At 39.3% G+C, this 22,975-nt stretch overlaps 1 protein-coding gene across 2 annotated transcripts in view; it reads right to left on the bottom strand.

Moving 5' to 3' along the window:
* The window catches only part of Rad51b (RAD51 paralog B), a 494,664-nt gene that overhangs the window by 150,628 nt on the left and 321,061 nt on the right, over nucleotides 1–22,975 (bottom strand). For both annotated transcript variants that reach the window (XM_090344342.1, XM_090344343.1), the window contains exon 8: nucleotides 7,974–8,070. In XM_090344342.1, the coding sequence (XP_090200468.1) occupies nucleotides 7,974–8,070 (97 nt within the window). The remainder of the gene's footprint in view (nucleotides 1–7,973; nucleotides 8,071–22,975) is intronic.

Raw genomic sequence — 22,975 nt, 5'->3', positions numbered from 1 at the left:
TGTCAAGGTGATGTACAGAAGGGTTACAGCTACAAATATAAGGTGGTGAGCACATTTTTTGTCGAGCACTGTTGTTTTCTCCCTCCTTTTTCTCCCACTTTTCCTCCCCCTACTCTCCCTTTGAGTTGCATTGGTTTGCCCTTTGTCCTTTGTCTCACCATTTTGCTGTTTGATTCCCTTCCCTAATTCAGATAAACGTATATACAGTACATAGGGTATCAAAATCAAATACAGTGACAACAGGAGGTAAGTCATAGGGGAAAAATGAAAGAAATAAGAAATAACTCCACATGCTACTGGAAACAATAATCACAAAGAAAAACCTCTTGTTTCCATATCTTGGAGTTCCTTTTGCTTTGCATTATCTTGTATGGTCATATGTACATAGCTATTGAGCTACTATGATCCTCTACTAGGACTATCCTAGACATGTACTAATTATTAGAAATGAGGGAACCCATGGAGTCTATGTTATGGCTTACTTCATTTAATATGATTTTCTCCAAGTCTTTCCATTTCCTTGCAAATGGGGTAATATCATTCTTTCTGATGGAAGCATAGAATTCCATTGTGTATATATACCACATTTTCTTCATCTATTAATCTACTGAGGGACCTCTGGGTTGTTCCATATCTTAGCTATGGTAAATAATGCTGCAACGAATATGGTTGTGCTGGTAGCTTTAGTATGGCTTTGTTTGTGGTCATTTGGATAAATGCCCAAAAATGGGATTGCTGGATCATAGGGGAGCTCTATGTTTAGTCTTCTGAGGAACTTCCATAGTGCTTTCTAGAATCCCATCAACAGCACAGCAGCATTCCATTTTTGGTCACATCCTTCCCCCCCACCCCCCATGTCATCTGTTGTTCTTAGATTTCTTGATAATGGCCATTCTAAATGGGTTAAGGTGGAATCTTAATGTTGTTTTGATTCACATCTCTTTTATGGCCAGAGATGTTGAACATTTTATCATGTGTCTCTTGGCCATTCTTATTTCCTCTTCAGAGAAGTCTCTCTTTAAGTTTTTAGCTTGGTACTGGTACAAGGACCGGCCTGAAAACCAATGGAGTAGAAGTGAAGACCCAGAAATGAACCCAAAGACCTTTAGCCACCTAATCTTTGAGAAGGGAGCCATAAAAATAAGATGAAAGAAAGACAGCCTCTTCAATAAAATGGTGGTGGCAGAATTGGTTAAACACCTGTAGAAAACTAAGTTAGATCCTTATATATTACCTTGCATCAGAATCAATTCCAAAGGGATCAAAGACCTTGAAGTAAAAGCAGATAAACTGAAAGTATTATAGGAAGAATGGGAGAAACACTTGACATAGTTGGAAACTTTCTTAATCAAGACCCAGAAGCACAACAAATCAAAGAAAGGTTGGACAAATGGGATTGCATTAAACCACAGAGCTTCTGCATGACAAAGGACATAGCTAGAAAGATAAATAGAAAGCCCACAGATTAGAGAGGATCTTTACTAGCCATACAACAGACAAGGGTCTCATATCTAAAATATACTTCGAACTCAAAAAATTAAATCACCCAAAACAAACCCTCAAAGAAACAACCACTCCAATGTGTCTTGTGTTTCAAATTTTTCTTTGTTAAAGTAACCCTAGCAGAACAGAACTCATGACTAAGAAACACTTCTTAGTGGTTTACTTTAATGTTCCCCTTCTCCTTTTGATCCCTCAACCATGATTATATTGCCTCCTGGCCTTCCTACCAAAAATCCTCAAGTTCCCCTTCTTTTCGAGATTTATAATTTTTCTGACATTTGTAGACAGTACCCATCTCTCAAGTCTAGTCTCTTCTGCCTCCCATAATATTTAGACTTTTCTTTAGCCAACCACCACACATTTTTTGATGCTTTCAATCTTTTTTTTCCTGAGAAGTAGTACAGGACTATGTATGTGCTGTGGACTCTTGAAAACCTGGGAAAGAGGGACATATGTAGATAAGTACGTCCCTTGTGAATGAAAGCATGTAGAGCCTTGCATATTGACATATGTCTGTGGCCCTGGAATCAAAACTTGAATGATTACCAGGTCTTTCAAAGTTTTGTTGTTTTTTTCAAAGTCTAAAATTCATTTCTAAGAGGCAGCAGAAGCCAATCTAAGATTTCACAGAAAGCATTCTGACTTCTGTTCCCAACACTGCTGCCTTGCACACACTGGGCGGCCTTTGAGTAATCCCTTTTTCCTTTCATGCTTCAGTTGCTTGTGAATTAGAAATGTATCATTTTAAAATGTTTAAAGTCCTATGGAACAACTAAGGCTAATGATGTGAATCATAGTTAATATTAACTTGGTAGTCACATGGTAGCATTTTATATTTTCAAAGAACTAATTATAACCAATCTGCACCACTTCTCTCAGGAGTTAGATTCTGAAGCCTGTCTCAACTATATCTATTTGTTCCACACGAATTAATGAACTTTTTCAGTTCAAGACTTTGGCTCTAAAGAGTCTTGGAACTAATGTGTAGAGAGAATTCTGCTAGCTTGACCAACCCACTGAAAAGTTTGTGGTTAATAGATTACAAATTTGGGGTAATGCAGAACAATAAATCACAACTAAAATAATAAAGCTGAAAGTACACACAATTTAAGCAGAAACACCAATGTTTTCTATCGGAAACGAAAGAAACCATTGATCATAGCAACTGTCTGAGATTAGCAGGGAGCCACATTTTCAAACATCCTGCAGTAAATCCAGAGCAGATCCAGCTGGAAAGCAAGAGTGGAAAGAAAACTCAGAAAATCATACCACACTTTGAAGTCTGCTTCTTTCACAACCATGAGTCCCTGATCTGCCCCAACCATTCTATGTTGCTCTTGCTTGCTGAATTTATTTTAAAAGAGACACAAGCCACACACGCTTGCATACAATCTTTCAAATAGTCTCCAGCTTTTTGCAGGGATGGCTTGTTAGGGAATTTGAATCCCAAAATACTTTCTCTTGAACATGAAATCAGCCATCAATTAATTCCCTTGACTTTAGCTGGGAAGGAAGGATTCCAGCATTAAAACGAGAAACCACTCTGGGTTCTAGTAAGCACAAATGATTTTTCCCCCTTATGTTCTTTCCTTGACCTTTCCATGCACTTTCAATTTTTAGATTTCATGTGTTATGGTCTACAAAAAAAATGTTAATATCAATATAAAGATACCAAGATGTCAGATGCTAGTGTGGGCCATGTCATCACATTGAAAGTAACTGCAACCATGCCAAATCAACAAAAGAGAGAAAGGTAAAGGTCTAGGCCAAGCAAGGCTTTAGTTAAGCGCAAGGCTCAACTGTCCCCATATATCAACGTCACCTGCCAACTGTGTTCCAGTAGATGAGGGCTCAATTTCTCTTTCAGTGCAAGGAGGAGGAGTTCCCTGTAACTGAGGCCCAACAATCTTTAGGCTCATAAACGGATACAAGGACAAAGTGGCAAAGGGCTAAGAAACAGAACTGTCACAAAACTAATCACTGTTAGGATAACACATATCTAGTGTTTTGCCAATGATACAAAAGCTGAAGAAAATGTTTTTAATCACCGTGGCTACCTCAGAACAATGCAAAATATATAACTATAAATCCTTATTTCTGTCCCATCTCTTCTGTGAAGTGACGGGTTGGACAAATAGGATATCACTCAGTTTCTTCAGCTGTTATAAGATGATGACTTGGGTATGGAGATTTAATTCTCTTGTAAAGAGTGACTAATAGGACTAGGAATTCAGCTTAGTGGTAGAGTGCTTGCCTAGTATGCATGAGGCCCTGGGTTCAATACATTGGTGCTATGTAACCAAAAAATTAGTAATTTTTTAAAAAGTGATTAATACTACTTTCAATTAAACATAATTATAAGGATCATCAGAAATTTTAAGCTTGATACTTGGATATACCTGTAACAGCCCCTGCCCCTTCCTAGTGTATTGTACTCTTTCAGCCTGCATACATTGCTGATCTTGACTCTTGCTCTCTCTGCTTCTCTCTCCCAATATACAGACAATCAGATGTGTGTCAGCCAATGAGCATAAGAAACACAAGGATGAGTGTCAAGTTTCATAAATCCTAAAAGTTACATTCTGTCAAATAAGTGAGATATTTTGCAAAAGGCAGGGTACAAACTGACAAGCAAACATTATAGAAAAGGAGTTAAGGAAATAGGGAAAATTGCTATCTTATCTCTTTTTCAAGACACAAGCAAGTCATTGGCCTTGAATCCACATCTCACTTCTGTGGCTTTCCTACTTAGGATCTGGAAAGCTCCAGTGGATGAAATTCCAATGAAGGAAATCATACAGTGGACTCAAGCAGTGAGCATGGAGTCTACTTAATCCAAGCAACAACCCCCCATAAAAAAAGAAGGGAAGGGAGAGCTACATAAAAACAAAGAACTCTCAACCTTACAAACACGGGAGAGGGCAACAGCTGGTCAGCTGAGATTAAAGGAGCGTGAGAGAGCACCTCCCCATCTCCTGACTTCTCCTCCCCCATAAATGTCCCTGCAGCTAGCCAAGGCTCACTTTTATAGCTGCGTGCAGATGACCTTGTTCTATCTCAGATAGGGGATCCTTTGATCTCAGCAGGGGATGCTCTGGGCTTGCAGCTGGCAGATATTAATAGCACAGGACTGGCTGGGGCACAAGAGATCTCTCAGTTGGGCCAGGTCACTTGCTTCAGAGCCCAAGAGCCTTCATTTTCCCGAATCGGCCCCTGCTGGGTCCCTCAGATCATTTTCTTGCTGACTGCTCTTGACCATTTGTTCTCACCCTACAACAGTTTGAAGCAAAGTACTCTACTCTGCAGCTGAAATCGATTATAAGCCTCTGTAAATCAGCACACAAACCCCATGTATGGGTGGGTGCTCCTGGGGTGCAGACCCACCTCACAATCTCAGTCTGTCAGCTGAAAAAGACTTGAGCCATCTTTTAGTTATCCAACCTAACATTGAATAGAAGAGACCTAATATGTTTAAAAGACCAACCCAAGAACATTGTTAACACAGGCAATTTATATTTTGAATACTTCATGTATGTAACAGAGGTACTTTATTCAGACACTGTAATAAATTTGAATGGGAGTACATGTTCTCAGAAATGTGTTCATTTCTCCTTTTCTTTTTCAGTGTTGGGTATGGAACCCAGGGCCTCATGCATGCAAGGCAAATGGTTAACCACTGGATATAGCCCTAGCCTAAATTTGTCCTTTTTACTATACTAATAAGTAGCTTCATTACAGACTTTTAGGAAAACTATTTCTGTTCTTTACATGTTTAGTTGTACAAGAAAGAGATTTAGAAACACCAATTGCATTCTTCTTTGGATGTCATACTTAGGAAAAGTTGCTTCGAGCTGGTAACTCTCCCTTTGCTAAAAATGAGTTTTTAGTAAATCAAAGTGATTAGTAGAGTTTAGAGCCATTTATTTTGTGTGTTTTTGCAAATCATCTTTGCCTAAGACAGAGTAGGAAATCAAGACAAATAAAAGTACTTTTTGGCTTTGAAATAAAAAACTAAGATATTCTCTTCTGGTCTCCTCTAAGCTCTGGTATGTGTGTGTGTGTGTGTGTGTGTGTGTGTGTGTGTGTGTAATTATTATAACAATTTTTAATGATGTTCCTAGTTGTTTTATACAATTAATATAGTTACTGTTCTTCCAACTATGATAGTAATCTATCATTAATTTACTGCTTACAATGTGCCTAGAACATTGCTACCATAGGAGCAAACCACACACACACACACACACACACACACACACACACACACACACACACACACACATTGTAAATTAAGTTTTTAAAACTCAACTTAGAGGCCAGGAGTTTGGTCTAGTAGTAGAGTGCTCACCTAGCATGCATGAAGGTTCGATTCCTCAGTACTACATACATAGAAAAAGCCAGAAATGGTGCTGTGGCTCAAGTGGTAGAGCTCTAGACTTGAGAAAGCCCAAGGACAGTGCTCAGGCCCTGAGTTCAAGCCACAGGACTGGCAAAAAAACAATCTATCAACTTAGTCCAAAATGATAAAAAGTTAATTTTTCAAGATATTTTCTTTATATAACTGAAAAAGTAGAGAAGCCAATTGTACAGGTAAAGAGGTTTCATATAAAAGGTAGTCTTTAAGCCTCTTACATGGTAAAGAAAAGCCTCAGAAGTGGCGATGGGAAATGCTAGTCTGTATCTAGATGCATGGAGAAGAGTGAAGAGGGCAGGCAGAAGACTTGCACACTTGGCATAAGAGTTTCACCTAAGGAATCAACAGGATGAACTGGGAGGAACAGTTTACCTCTAAAGGGTAAACAAGATGATTGGAAGGGGGCTGGGGGAGGACAAGTGAAAGAAAAACATGGGAAGGGATATCAATGTTCAAGAAGTAATGAACCCACTACTACCTGAAGAATGTAACTGTAACCCCTCTTTACATCACCCTGAAAATAAAACAAAAAATTTAATTAAAAAAAAAGAAGGAAGCAGGCTTTGGGAGTATACCAACTTGCAGGAGTAATACAAATAAAAACATAAAGGGTTAAGAAGCACTAAATCTTATCTAGTGGTGTTCTAGAAATTGGTCCACCCTAACAAAAAGCAAAACCTTGAGTTTTTACATTTGCTGAGACCGTGCTGTAAATTTTTCTACACTGGCTGATTATGACAAATCTTAAATATCTATTATTAAAAAAACAACTGTCTGAATGATTTTAGCTCATTTTCAGAGAAGACAATTCCAAGTTGTTTAAATAGGAGTAAGACACAGAAGAAAGAAGCTGGAAGGGGAAAGCTGAATATAGTAGGGGCAGAATAGAAGTGGCAGAGATTTGAGTTGGATTTTGTTGAATTAAGCTAGTTGTGGGTTTAATAAATAATTCATCATGATATAAATTATAAAATGGGGCAGAGTAAACATATATTTAGAAAGAAAAATGAAAGCAGACACGGTAATGAAAGCATGTTTTGAGGAAGTATACCTTCTGTGTGATCCAGATTTTTAGCCCAGGTGGCAGGAAGATGATCTATAACTGAATTTAGAAAGAGGGAGTGTAAAGTATTTGACAATTTTTACAAATGTGGCGATGCTTTTCATTCTGAGAGACACCATCAAGTAGTAGAGTGTGGTTCTTGCAACTTTTGAAGGTATGTTCCAAAGCTGATCCACAGAAGAGCACCTGGGCAGTCACTTAGAAGCCTTGCTAAATCTAAAAGTCCCCTATGTTCCACTTTGAACAATTCTTAGGAAGTGCAAAGGAAAGGGGAGCATACAAGAACTATGGACATCTACACAGGCTTGTGGCACTGTGCCTGAAATTCAACTACAACTAGGGGAACTCAGAAATGTCAAGAAAGAACTTACAATAAAAGGTAAAACCACTCTCTGGCTTGCTAATGTAATCTCCCCAGCTAGCTACCTACACAAAGCTCATTGCTACCACAAATACAGCTAGTCTAATTTTACTAGCAGAAGGTAGACCCCAATTTGCAGATTCAATATTGTGAAAAGAGATTTTTCTTACTATTTCTATCAAGCTGATCAGAAATACTGCATTTCCAGCACACTTGTACATTATTCGTCAGTTTGAAGGTATTCAGTATAAATGAACAGCTAGATTACTATAAAACTACTAGTAAAGAAAACCTGTGAGTAGCAAGTCTCAGAAACAATCATTTTGCAGTTTGTCAGCGTTCATACTAAGGATCTGAGACTAGCCACAGAAGCCAGACATGCTTCCCTCCAGATGGAAATAGTGGATGTTGTAAAGATGAGTCACTCATGTGAAAAGGGAGCTCACTTACAGAGACAGGATCAGAGACTCTGAAACCAAGTGCCTCCCAAGGCAACCAAGCCCATAGCACCAGTCCCAAGCTGGGTTTCAATGGCCAGTACCCATTAGCCATGTTTCTCAGCTCTCAACAGGAGGCAAGGAGGCAGTGGGGGGGCTGTATGTCAGTGTCAACTTTCAGGACAGATCTCTTACCTTCAGTCAGGGACAAATCATCAGCGGGAGACACCAGGTCTGCCTGAGCAGCAAGGGCTCCACTCAGATGTGTTGTAATTTGATTCGTCAAGATAACCTGTGAACAGACAGGGAGGAGGAAAGGAGAGGGGAGAAGAAAGAGAGAGAAGACCAAATTAATTATTAGGGCTATCAAAAGGCAGACTGTGGTTTAGGAGAAGACTGATAAGTACTCAGGTAGGGAAACCCCAGCTCTAACTTTCACCAGCTTATCTTCAGGCAAGGCCTATCAGTTATTCAAAACCCAGAGACCAGAAAACAGGCTTTTCTTCAGAGCTCAAACAGCTAATCAATTCTTCCTAAATGCAGAGAAAATTGGAACTGGGAGGTGTTATCCCATTAGCTACAAACCCAGAAAGTGAATTATAATTAAGATGTACGTGTATACTTGATTAACTGTTAATTTCAAAAATTATATATCCACCACCTGGGATATTGCTAGTGCTGACGAAAAGGAATCATTTAAAGTTTGGATGTTTGTGGTTTCCTTGCCTGTTACCACAAATGTCAGAGTTCTAGTTCCAAGTTTTTGAAAGAAGTTAAGATTTGCCTCTAAAGACATGACAGTCTTCTTTTAAATTAGTTGGATTTAAAACAATGAATAAAAGAGTATTAAGTTTCTATATGCATTTAAAACATCATTTAACACAATCCTGCTTACACAGAGCAAAGTTCCTAATACTTAAAATTCCTGGAAAGGATTCTAAAACTAACTCACGTGGTTCACTGCCATACAGTATTTTCACATTTTGGTAAGTCAAGAAACAGTATTTTCCTTAATAATCCCCGTTTATGCCATCTTGTTTAACAGCCCAAGAGAAGAATAAAATGTAGATTCTTCCCTGGAAAACATAACATGTTCCATCCACATCATGCTTGTTTTGGATGGTTTATACATCTCAGTCACTCAGAAGAAACACCCACTGCTGACAAAGCTCTCAGCCTTTGGTGGGAGATTCAGGAATGTAGCTGTAGATGGGTTGTCTCTGTTTGTCCTCAAGGTCAGCTATGGTTTCATAGCCTCTTGACATGCCCAAAATGGAAGCAATCTCCATTTTTTATGATCTCACATTTCTACCACACTTGTTACTGTCTCTTGAATGGACCAGTGATACATAATAAATCCTGTAAAAATGGCCGCTTAATTGAGGGTGAAGAGAAAGAGGAACAGGATAGCAAGGTTCAGGTTTAAGGATGACAATCTAAGTATTCTATAAGTATAAACAACCTCTTTAAGTCCTCATGTGTCAAGGAGATTTGTGGGTCTCTAGCTGCACTTCAATGCTGATGAAATATTACAGGATCCCATTCAGTATTTGCTAATCTCATCCTTCCTGTTCTTCTGTATTGCTATCATTTTCCTTTGCAATGGCAAAAATCACATAGGATATGTCTTCAGTTAAAATGACTTTGAATGATCCAATATTCTGCTTTGTTTCAAAAGAAATGCCTTTTCAGCCTAGTCCTGGGGGCTCACGCCTGTAATCCTAGCTACTCAGGAGATTGAGATCTCACTTTGAAGCCAGTCTGGGCAGGAAAGTCCACAGGCCTCTTATCTCCAATTAGCTACTTAAAAACTGGAAGTGGAGCTGTGGCTCAAAGTGATAGACCACTATCTTTGAGTGAAAGAGCTCAGGGACAACACCCAGTCCCTGAGTTCAAGCCCCATGACCGACCAAATGATTCTTTGTATTTAAGAGTATGAGTGTATTCAACTCTCTCTTAATAATACAGGGCATGAGTTTTGCAGTTTAATGAAAAAGGGTTCAAATTCTGACTAAAATACTGTGTCTTAAAAGTTACTAAATCTTTAAGTTATATGTGTCCACAGTTAAGATAGTCTCTGTCTTATAGAATTATGATAATTAAGTGAGACAACTAAGTTAAGGTACTAATAAAGTATCTGGCATTTGGTACATATTTAATAATTAAAAGCCATTATTGTTATTATTTCCTTCAGAATAACTAATTCCTCCAGATTACTAGTTCTAAGAATAGAAGACTAAATCACAATTTCTACATTGGGTAATATTTTGATGCCTGATCATTTTTTTTTTTACCAATTTTAACCTAGAAGAGCTAAAGAAGGAGTTGGAAAAGTTTTAACTAGTATGGAATTATGTAAGAAAGAGTTAGTAATTAGTGGAAACAATGTCAATAAGATACGGACACTGCTCTGAAAATATTATACGCCTTATCTACCAAAAACCAAAATAGTATATTTGTCTGTTCCAGTTTCAAAAATTGTGAAACTTTGGAAAGTTTAAGTACGTAAACTATAAATTTTTATGAAATTCTTCTATGATGGCTTGGCGAGAATGTCCATGAGTTCTGGTGATATTTTAACATTAAAAAAAGAGAAAGACAGGCCAGGAGTTTGGCCTAGTGGTAGAGTGCTTGTCTAGCATTCACAAAGATCTGGGTTTGATTCCTTGGTACCACATACATAGAAAAAAGCCAGAAGTAGTGCTGCGGCTCAAGTGGTAGAGCTCTAGCTTTGAGAAAGTTCCAAGGACAGTGCTCAGGCCCTGAATTCATAGCCCAGGACTGGCAAAAAAGAGAGAGAGAGAGAGAGAGAGAGAGAGAGAGAGAGAGAGAGAGAGAGAGAGAGAGAGAGAGAGAGAGAGAGAGAAACTTAACTAATATGAAAAGCAAAGAATGCCACCATGTACATGAAGGATATTGACATAAAGGCACTGTATGACTTTTCTAGAAAAATACAGACTAAACTACTCAGATCTATTTTTGTCTCATAATGGAAACTTGCACTAAGATAATGGTTTAGTGTACAACAGAACTAATAAGATGATCCTCTTCAGAACCTAAAACAAACTACAGATGGCTCCAAAAATATCTGTTCTGGGATGAGGGTATAGCTCAGAGGTAGTCTGCTTGTCTAGTATGTACTAAACCCTGGGTTTGATTCAAGCAACTTTGAGTATGCCCCACCCTCATTTCTACTTCTACTAGAAGAACAGATGAAGAAGAAAGCATTTTCACTCTCCAATGGAAAAAGAAGCAGCTCATAAATGGTTTTTTGCTAATAATGTCTTTCTTTCTGTTATGAGTCTCAAAGCCAAATCACTGACAGAATAGGTCAACTCAAGGGTTTGTCAATCACATCATCTTTACTGAACTATGTGGTTTTCTAAATCTGTGTTCAACAAAAATGATAGAATGGAAACGTTTTTCCAAGAGCGTTGATTACAAACAATCATGACCTGGGTAGAGGCCTACAGATGTGTTTTTCTCTGAGGCAAGCTGGAAATGTGAAAACTATGTTCTTAAGAGAACATAAAATATGATTATGAGTTACAAACAGAATCTTAACACTATCTGGTTTCTGAAAATGAGCTGTGATTGACAGACACCGCAGAGGGGGCCCCCTAGGCCTTGCTCCACTGAAAGATCAGAGCTTCTGATGCCCAGGACTCCATTTGTGTGTGAGCAGTTTGTACAGTGGTTTGGATAAGAACTTTGGAATCAGAAAGTTCTGAGTTCAGATCCTAGGTGCTACCATTTCCAAATTGTGTATCTTGGAGAAAATACCATAACTTCACTATGTGGGAACATTTAATTTACAGGGATGTGAGGATCTGGATATCATCACAATCCTCAACACTCTACTTAGCCTATTGTAAATATGATCCATATCCTCATCAGAAGTTATCCTTTACTCCTTTGTGTCCTGTTGCTCCAAAGCCTTTTTACTGATTTGTGTCATTTGTGTCCTGTTGTATATCGTACCTCATTAATATGTACAAAAGTCATAGTTTTACATCCCAATCAAGAACAAATTTAAAAAATAAAAGTTGCTCATCTTCAAAAGATTATAGACAGAAGTCTCATCCCCGTTCATACAGCATAGAGCTCAAAGACAAAGCACAAATATTTTCTGTTTATATCTTTAAAAGCAATAAAATTTTAATGGAAAATACAAGTGCTATTTTTGCCATTTCCTTAAAAGTATAGATAATTGGAAACATACAGCAAGTCCCACTACTATTGACCACAAATCCAAATACCAGAGTGAGACTCTTGGACAAGGGGAAAGATATAGTTTGTAATGGTCATGATTCTGTGTGAAGCTGGGGGGAGATAGAACCTGGCTTAAAACCTAGTAGAGGGAATAAGAAATCTTAAAAATTGTTTAGAGGGAATAAGAACTATTTGTAATTTATGATTTAGGGGGAATAAGAATCAGTCAGAGAAAATAAGAATTGTTTAGAGAGAATAAGAATGTAGAGGGAATTGTTGAAAGGGAATAACAAATCTTACAAATTGTTCACTGTCTTGATGTTTTATGGAGAGACTAGTTTCTCTCAAGATTCCTTTGAAATGTCTTCTTAATAGTAGGATAAGTAGAACTACAGTTATTAGTAAAATGGTCTCTCACACAATGTCATATAGACCTTGAATCCCATTGTTGATATTGCCTTTCCAAAGCAACATAGGGTTAAGATTTTCTTTCTTCAAAATCTATGTCCCTCGCCAGATGCCAATGGCTCACAACAGTTATCCTAGCTACTTAAGAGGCTGAAATTTAAGGACCACAATTTGAAGCCTACCTGAGTAGGAAAGACTATGAGAGTTTTATCTCAAACTAACTACTATACAGCCAGAAACGGAGCTATGGCTTAAGTAGTAAGTACTAGCCTTACTCAGTTTCCAGGCCCTGAGTTCAAGCCCCAGCACCAACACACACACACACACACACACACACACACACACACACACACACACACACCATGACCCTGGATAATGTTTTTCTCCCTTTCATTTTCTTGCTGCTGTAAATGCATACTAGTTAACCCTTCTGTGTACTATGGTCCAACGCTTATGCTCAGTTGAAAGCTACAATGAAGATCTCTATAAAAGTAGGGAAGTCAGAGATTCATAAGATTCATAAACAACCCGACAAGTTCTGCTATTATTACCAAGAAAAGAACTTATGAAAAGAACCTAAGCTAGAGAAAAGAGATTAAAAGACAATCAAGACAGCTGAGGTGAACTTGCAAGGCAGATGGCTTGGAAATCAATGTGGATTTGGTCTGAAGGCAAAAGGTTGTAGGCATGAAAATCTAACCAACATGTAAACAAATAAAACATATGAATCATTCCACTAAAACTTTCAAAAACTTTGAGACCTTGTGCTGGGAGTTTAGCCTAGTGGTAAGAGTGCTTGCCCAGCATACATGAAGACCCAGGTTTGATTCCTTGGTACCACTTATATAGCAAAAAGCCAGAAATGGTGCTGTGGCTCAAGTGGTAGAGCTCTAGCCTTGAGAAAGTCCAAGGACAGTACCCAGGCCCTGAGTTTAAGGCCCAGGACTGGCAAAAAAAAAAAAAAAAAAAAGACCAGAGGGTGGGTACAGAATAATCTGGTCCATCAGTCCTAAAGGTCAGAGGACTAGACCAAGAGAGCCTGATTCTCTTCTAGTTTATGTGTCCATGAAGACCATCTGCCTTCAGTTGATGCATCTTTCCTGGGCTATGCTATGAAAAGACTACAGTTAGGCTACACTACTAGTACCCCTAAGTTTATTGCTTCTGATTCAGAATATATTCTCTCTTAATGTGTCTAGTTTGGTCTACCCTACATTGAAGGGCTGGAAATATCTTTGGGAGACTTCATCAATTGCCCTGTAGTATATTGGGATCCATCATGAGTACTAGCATGAACCAGTTGGATGAAAAAAACAAGAGTCTTGAAGAAAATGGGAGTGGGGAATAGCCCTTGATGGAAGAAGCTTCTTTTACTTGATTTCTAGAAGGGAATGGAGAAGAGGAAGTTCATGGCTGGGCAGAGATAGAACAGGGTAGCATATGATAGCTGGTCCTATTTAGTTAGCAGAAGAAATATCAAAGGACAGCAAAGTAACAACTCAATATTTATGATTCAGATTTTTAAGGGATCCATGGATACAACAAATGTCAGTAACTTAGCTTGTTGAGGCAAATTTTGTAATCTCCACTTTACACAGCATGAACCAAAGTCACAGACCTCAGATCAATTGCACAGGTAGGAAGAGAGTCCTGAGTGCCTCCCAGATAGAGGAGAAAAAAGAGATTATCAGCCCAGGCCCAATAACAGGCAACTTGCCCATGTCCTGATGTGCTGCCCTAAAGAAATTAATCTACCAAACTCAAGAAACAAAGGGATATAATGCCTAGATGTACACTAAAAGATTGGCAAAATGGTTAAGTTGTGCCAAGTCTAATCTTGTGACTCTAATAACCATAAGCCAAGTAGATATACAGTTTCAGTGTCTACAAAAGTAAGGAAGCCTACGTAAATGATGTCAGTTTTTCTGGTGATTTTCAGTGGCTGCCTAATAGGAATGGATTATCATTTGTAAGCTTGGAAACTTAAGCTCTTCATAAAACCGATATCTATCTGCAACAGAATTCAAGAGGTAGATTGTCTAGAGAAACCATGAGGCCAATTCAGGCATCTTGGCCTTGCTACTCCCATAAAGAATATAGCTTCCTTTTCTACACCCACTCCCTGGTAGAAACTAGCCACAATCTCACACAAAGAGCCAGATACGTTTCACTGTAACTGGACACACAAGGCTAGGTGTGCAGTGATTGTCCTGCGACCTTTGGTTCCTAGGCAAACTGGCAACCCACTGGACACCAGGCCCAGTGTAAGTTAGAGCAAGAAGAGTGTGTGGGTGTTGACTGTATTCAGACTGGAATCACATCTACAACTTTCAAAATGAGGAGGCACTGCCTCTTATCAGTTCTAAAGGTATAATCTTTCTTTTTGTGCTGAAAATGATCTATCTGCTTCAGGCACCACTTTTAAATGTTGCTTTGGTAACCATAATGATAATTTCCAGATATGCTAGAGACCTAGCTTTCTACTCAGAAGCCTTAGATAAATCAGAAATTCTGAGTCTTAATTCTGATTCTCTTAAGGGTTGCAGAATGTCTTGCTTTTAAGGAGATAGAGGGCAGAACTACCCAGGCTTGAGACAAAGCCCCTGGAGTGGTTTTCGCCATACTCTCCTCGTGATTCCCAACCATAACATACCAACCCTTCTCCTGCCACAGAGCTGTGATGAGAGCTAGACAAGAGAGTGCATGAAAAAGCAAGCTGGGAAGACAAGAGGCTGAGGAAAGTATGAGAATGATATTGAAGCCCTCCCCACCAAGCAGGTCTGAAGGGCCATGCTCCCAGACTCCCTAATTCCTTATCACTGACTTCTAGCTTTGGAAAAAGATCTACAGTACCGTTGCAAGGAAAAATATTAGACCAATTATTCTGGAATTTGAGCATCACAAAAACAAATCTGGTTTTACTATTCACTGGCTTAGTTTCACCAAAGTTCTGGAAAATTATAAATCATTCCATGATACCAAAAAAAACCCCAAATCCTCTTTTTTCCTCCTTTTCTTTTTGCTTCAGTGTAGAGAATATCAACTGTCAGTTACAGAACGAAGAACTGATAAAGTTTTAGTGTTTTATCCTGTTATTTTCATCTTAAAGGACTGCATGACAATTATTTTCTGGGAAAATCTAAAAGGCTGGGGGGGATTTTTCTTTTGAAATTTTTGTAATGAAAAGACCAAATTTCAACTTGGCCCGAAGACAACAGTGGTGTGGAATCCTGACTGGCCAACTCTTATCTCTGGCTCTGTCACTAACCTGCTTGCAGTAATCCCTCTGCACCTTTATGTTGTGACTAAAGGAACTAAAAAGAGAATAGGTATTATAGCAAGCTGCTAAAAAAAAAAAAAAAAGCTGTTACACATATTTCTCCTCTCAGTACTAGAGTTGTCCTCAAAAATGCTATCCTCTGCAGAGCCATGTGGCAATGGCCAAAACAGAGAGAGGAGAAGAAAGAGTAGAGAGATGATTCAATTTGTATTTTTGGTGAGAATACCTTCACTATGAAAAAAAATACATGCCAGAGCCCGTGACTCACTCCTGGAACCCTAGCTACTCAGGAGGCTGAGATCTAAGAATCATGGTTTGAAGGCAACCCACGCAGGAAGGTCCATGAGACTTTTATATCCAATTAACCACAAAAAGCAGGAAGTGGAGCTGTGGCTCAAGTGGTAAAGCACTAACCTTGAGCACAAAAGCTTAGGGACAGCATACAGGCCCAGACTTGAAGCAGAGGACCAGAAGAAAAGAAATAAAGAAAATTCAAGGCTCTTATGATTGACCCTGAGGGAGCATCTCTCCTATAGACTGCATGTGAAACTTGTCACAAAGCTAGAGAAATATTCTGCCTGACAAAAGAGTCCCTGGAGAGGAGTGGGGCTTCACTTGAGCCATGCAGGTTGAGGGAGAGATGAAATCTCCCCAGATTTGCCCACCCATCTAGTCACAAAGGTGTCAGGTAAGAATACCACTTCCATTCCACTGCAGTCACTGCCTCTACCACTGAATTCAGAGGAAATGTACTAAGATAAGACATCTTGTGTCTGTCATTTGGGGTAACTGTGTGTACAGTAGTGAGGTTTTCCCTTCAACTCACTTCTCCTGGAATGCACACTGGCCAAACAGCTGTGGTGCTGTTGCCTGTGTCTCCAGTCAGTCAGGAGTGCTGTTTGTCTAGTTCCCATCGGCTGAGGTGAGCACCTGTTGGCTCTGCATCTTGCACAGTCTGACAGTAGTGAGGAAGCCACAAGCAGCAAGTTGGTATGCTGTTCAGCCCTGTGAAGCAGCATCATATCAGTGATCTTGGGCCCACGACAGGAAGTGACAAGCACCAGTGGTGAACTGTGATAGGGCCACCACAATGGCTTCCAATGGTGCCTCTGCCAACTGTGTGCTACTTTGTAGTTAGCACCAGGCCAAGACTGTCTGGCCAGCTAAGGCATGGAAAAGAACAAGGCCATTTGTCAGAAGTCTCTGGGGTTCACCCAGACATGGAGGAAACTTTCCTACCAGCTGTGCTGTGAATTTTCTGTGCTGAATCCCCTTTGTGTGAAATTTGGTTGTTTTCGCCCACTCTCTTGTCTGCCCACTGAGCCCTACAGAAAGGAAAGGGGTGGCAACTTTCTAGCAGCCCCCTGAGTTTCTGCTGACCTTTTTCAGGTGTTTTTGTTACTTGGTGGTGCTTTCTATTCACGTGTGTGCTTAGTTGTTGGGGATTCCCCATCCTTTGATTTGCAAGGAGGATTAGAAAGGCACAGCTTTGTGATCAGACCATCATATTCAACTGATATTAACTATTTCCCCTCCTTAAACTCTTCTAAGACCAAGAAAACAGCTCTAGTGAGTCATTTGTTCCCCTGAAGATCCATTCTTGGGGATGTCTGTTCTGATAAAGTACCAACTTTTATCCCCATTGGCCCCAGCTACACTTGTAGTGCCTTCAGCAAAAAGGATCAGTGGCTCAGGAAAGTCCTAATAAGTCTTATATTTCTATGCCACCAGCACAAATGGCAGCCTGAGCACCAAGGCCTCTCCAAACTTCCCAGGTATAAACCATTCTATCTCCAGTGAATCTGTGGCATAAAATGGCAAAGTCATTTACTATCTGCTTAGAAGAGGGTTAAAGTCCTACCTGGCAACAAGTTCCCATATCATCAGATATGCTTAGACAAACATTATTTATTTTATGCCTTCCAGAAAGGGGAATTGGATATGGTGTTATTTTTTAAAGGGAGGGGGATGAAATAATGCTTCAGTGTCCATATTTAAATAAATGACATCAGAATAAAGAATCAATAATAACCTACAATTAAACAGAGTCAACATAGGAGAGACAAGAAGAATAGAACCAGAGCAAATACATTAAATAGCCAAATATTTACCCCCATTGAATAGAATCAGGCTTCCTTCCACAGTGAAGTCCTCAGAATGGAGATTATCCAGCCAACTCCTAATCACATGCTACAAGTACCTTAAGACGGGTATCCTGGCTAAAGCTACATCTCACTTGAGGCACAAACCCCAGTGCCAGATGATAAAGAGTTTTAGGGGCAAGGAATTTGGACTAGTGGTACAGTACTTGCCTAGCACAAAGACCCGGGTTCGATTTCTCAGAACCACACATACAGGAAAGCCAGAGCTGGTGCTGTGGCTCAAGTAATAGAGCACTAACCTTGAGGAAAGCCCAGGACATTGCTCAGGCCCTGAGTTCAATAAAAAAAAAAAAAAAAAGTTTTAGTCTCTGATGCCCTCTCTGGTGGCTTAGGAATGACCAGTTGGGGCTGTGCCAAAGAGGAAATGTGGGGCTATGTAAAGACACAGAATTGCTAGGAGGGATGGGAAGCCACATTTGCTGCACATTGGCTAAACTTGCCTAAGAGAACTGTACATGGGTGCTGGCACCCTCTGTTCTTTCCTTCCTCATATTCAGGTGGCTGTTAACTTCCATCATCCATCTTCAACAAGAACAATAGTTACACAGCACTTTGTGCTTTTCAGAGTTGATTCACGGCATGGTCTAAGCTGATTCTTGGAAGCATAGAAGAAAATCTGTAAACTTACTAAAGCAGCAGATACAAACCCCTGGGCTCCAATTTCAGCTGCAGAACATTTACTCTATAGTTACTTTATATACCATCTTTCAGAGGGCCAGTTCAAATCCCATTACTTCTATGAAAGATTTCCTAACTATTCTAGCCCCAACTAGTCCTTCAATTCTTTACTCTTACTTTAGCATAAGTACCAAGTAATTTACTACAAGAAGTTTTCCCCAATTATTTATTCTTCTCCCTTCACTTGCAGTATAAACTCAATAAGATTTAATGTATTTCTGTAACCCTGATCCCACTTTAAAGGAGAAGAGTAGACACAAGCATTAAGGACTTCTTTTGAATCTATCATACCTATAAAATGATTTAACACTTCATCCTCACAGCTTAGTGAGGAAAAACATTTTTATTTTCGTTTTGAAGATGAAGAGACTGAGGTTCAGAAGCAATGAGCAGTCTTCTGAAGCAGAAATTTTCTGGCCCATGAGAGAGCCAGATTCAAACCAGGTCTATCAATCTACATTGGTTCTTCTACATAAAATATTCTCAACATGAAAACTTGTGGCCTTATGTGAATTTATTGATTGATTTCCTCAAAGTTGGCCATTTGATGATATCAGATTAAATAACTTTCATGCCATTTAATGCAAATTCATATGCAAAGGAAGTTGTGTAAAATGTTTAAGTATAAAACAATTTTGCAGATGTAAGGAAAGAAACCAAAGCTAGTCAACTGTTAGAATTCTGTTCACTGGCAATGGAAATGTTGAGTTTGCAGGCTGGAAGGAACCGTGCTCCAGTAGGTATGGCAAAGGAAAAGATATAGATTCCTGAATTCTATTTCTGTCTTGGCCACTAGCCACTCTGTTCATATTTTCACTTCTGCTAAAATATGAAGATGAGAGTTGTGGGGGAAAAAGTTGCTACATAAGAAAAGGAGTTCACTAGTTAATTAGTAGAACCACAAACAATACTAGGATCTGCAATCAGAGCTCACAGCTGAGACAGATTCTATCTGCATCACTGGGCATAAAATAATCCAAACTATAAAGTAGTTTTGTTTACTATCTCTTTGAACTATTTACATTTGTTCTTATTTTCACACTTGAAGTAGCATTTGTACTATGTACAGTGGCAGTGCTAAAAAAATGAATCCAATTGATTCTTAGTAGGAAACCAACTTATGATGCCCTGTCTCTGCATCTTGATGAAACACTTGACCTTATAGTAAAGACATAGCTAGTATGGAGGTGGTAGAAACAGTTTGTCCTGAGTCTTTGAAGTCATCTATCCAAGATGCCTTATGGAATTAGTGACGGTGGTTGTTTCCTTTTAAGGTACACTGGGATTCCTCTGAAAAGAAGGACACAGAATCTGTGGGAAGTGACTATTTTCACATAGCATAAGTCCCAAGAAATTCTGAATTGTGGAATTGAGAACAAGTCTTGTAGAAGACTTCCTGCTCCCATTAAGGCCTGGAAAGGGATTGCTGCTGAGAACAGATGCCCTGCCACTTTGGGCTAGGAAGACAAATAAGCTCTTCTCTGTCTGGTTATTGACAACACAATGCTCCTTCTCATGGACTCCTCCTGCCCTCCCCAGGCCCACACTGCAATGACTAAATATGTCTGTTGCTCCAGTGAATCCAGTCAAATAAATAAGTCAATTCTCTTTAAGTTTGTGGTCTCTACTCCTTGTTGGTTTATTGCAAAATTAAAGGGCACACAGAGTAGAACCATCAATCAGTAACCAGCAGAGGAATAAGCTCTTTGTGGAATGTACTGAGAAGCAGGAAAAAAGAAGAAGAAGGAAAAGAAAAGAAACCTCATGAAATGGTCATTTGTCAAGAGAACAGAAAGGAGAAAAAAATTCCCCATTTCACATGCAACATTACTTAGGAAAAGCCTTATTAAAGGTTTCCTATCTTACCAGGGGAGCAAGCACAAGAACACAAACAAAAATCCCTCAAATGATCTCCCATTTATTACTGTTGGTTTCTTGTGGGTTTTGCTGTATTCCATAGACACAGTCAGAGATCATGGGGCCAAGCGGCTGGGACAGTGACTCAGCAAGTCCCACACCAGGGGAAGGAGATGAGAAAATCACTACTGTTTATTAACAAACAAATAAACATAGGTGACTCACGCATCCTTCTATCACAAGCAGACTTCTCATAGCAGCCAAGGATATACCCTACTTAGAATTTCTAGTAAATACTATCTGATCAGAGGAAAACTAAAAAGGCTAGGAAAAAAAAAAACAAAACTAACATTTACAGAGGGTCAAACACCATGCTTGATACCTTGTTTATTTGAAGACTCTCTAGCTCAGATGCAAAGTACTCAGCTGGCATACATGAGGCTCTAGGTTCAAACTCTAACAGTGTAATAAATAACAAATGTTATATATTATTTATAAATAAATAAATAACAAATGTTTAACCATCATTTCAACCTTATGAGGGAGTTGACATCATTCCCCCACTTTCACGATAAGTTACATGCACAGAGAACTGTTTCAGACTACATCAAGGAGTTATATTCAGTTAAAACACATCAAAAGGTATGAGGACCTGTTGCAAAGAAAAAGAGAAGCCCTAATTCATATGCAACAGTGTTTAAGAAAAACTTTTATCAAAGACTTCTTAGGAAATTAGAGGAGTAAAAACTAAAACAACCACCAAAATATTCTCAAATGCCTATGGGCCATCAATGCCTAACTTAGAAGTGTTCCCCCAATTCTTAAGAAAAAAGAGTCATTAGTTTTCAGAGTCTCCCTACTCTAGAGAAAGGAGGCAATATAAAGTAAAAGGGAGTCCCTTAAAAATAATTTTCATAGTCATTTCATTGTGGATGGTTAGAAAGCTTTCCGCTTTTCTAGTTTTATTTTAAATCCAATAGCAAAATTTAGCTAGAAATTTGTTAAAGTTTGAATGTGGAATGTCCTCTATGGGTACTTACATTGGGAGTTCAGCTACCAGTTGATGAACTTCCAGGAGAGTATTGAATACTGAAGACTCTGACCTAACTAATGGACTAAAGCCTTGATGGCATTATGATCTACTTCCTATTTGGAGGAAGTAGATCACTGCAGAGGTGTGTTTCTTCAGAGCTGTACATTTTCCTAGCCTCTTCCTGTACATTTTTCTCCACTTCCTGTCTGCCATGAGGTGAGCCTCTCCCCTTCATCACATGCTCCAGGCTGCCATGATGTTCTCCTCAAGCACATGGGGCATAGTGATCATGGATTGAAACCTACAAAACTGAGAAAGGTAGGAGAGTCCAGAATGAGGGCATTATGGGGGAATAAAAGTGTGAGATGCTATCTGAAAAATAAAAACTGAAAGCAAAAGGACTGGGCCCAGTGAGGACCTGAGCTATCAAAAGGATCTGAGCACTTGCCTAACAATTCAAGGTTTTTAGTTCAAACCCTGACTCCCCCACCCCATAAAAAAAGAAGGAAGGAAGGAAGGAGGGAAAGAAGGAAGGAAGGAACAAACGAAGGAGAGGAGAGAGGAAAAGAAGGAGGGTAGGAAGGAAGGAGGGAAGGAGAGAGGAAGGAAAGAGGGGAGGGAGGGAGGTAAGGAAGGAGGGATAGAAAAAAAGAAGAGAGAGAGAGAGAGAGAGAGAGAGAGAGAGAGAGAGAGAGAGAGAGAGAGAGAGAGAGAACGAAAATTAAAAAAAGAGAGAATTCATTCCAAAGTTAGTGGTCTTCCCCAGCAATCTGGGGGATATCTTCATCAAGTTCTCAGCCCACAGATGTTAACATTACAAAACTATTCCCATAAAACTGTACTCTGTAACAGCCAAAAACTGGCCCTTTGACCCAAATGTGATATCACCAGAAAAACTAACAAGTCAAGCTACATTACATTCTCCATGAATACACAAAGCCTATTCCATACTGCATTAAGAGCTCATGATACTGCAAGGGTTGTCAGGAGTTCAAGTTAAAACTGTGGTAAGTTACTGTGATAATCTCTTCAACCAAACAGATAATAAACTTCACTTTTAGGAGAGATCCTAAGAACTCATCCTTCAATTTCAGACTTTCTAATAAGGAAGAATCATGGCTAGACACAGAATTTTGGTGCTTGGCCTTTGTGAATGGACCCTGGTTGAACCATCTTCCCATTCAAGCTCACAAGTGCGTGTGAATGGCTTTATCTGGGATCTCAGGGACTCTCCTGCTCTAGGAAGAATCACAGGGCATCACAAAATGGAGCCCTACAGAAGCAGAACTGTCCATTTGGTGATCAAAGTGATCTTGGTATACTATTGTGTAATTACTTCAAATGTGCTTCTACTTTTGAATTACCTGTTAACCCCTGAAAAAACAGAAGGCAGTATTTAAGAGCTATTTCCAGTTAGCAGTTATGCAGGGCTAGAAGCTTCAGATTAAGGGAACAGGTCAATTCGGGACCTTGATTTGTGCTTGTGTGTGTGTGTGTGTGTGTGTGTGTGTGTGAGAGAGAGAGAGAGAGAGAGAGAGAGAGAGAGAGAGAGAGAGAGAGAGAGAGA

The sequence above is a fragment of the Megascapheus bottae genome, chromosome 14 (assembly GCF_031878675.1).
Source record: "Megascapheus bottae isolate mThoBot1 chromosome 14, mThoBot2.hap1, whole genome shotgun sequence".
NCBI lineage: Eukaryota > Metazoa > Chordata > Mammalia > Rodentia > Geomyidae > Megascapheus > Megascapheus bottae.
This window is presented reverse-complemented; position numbering and strand designations above follow the sequence as displayed.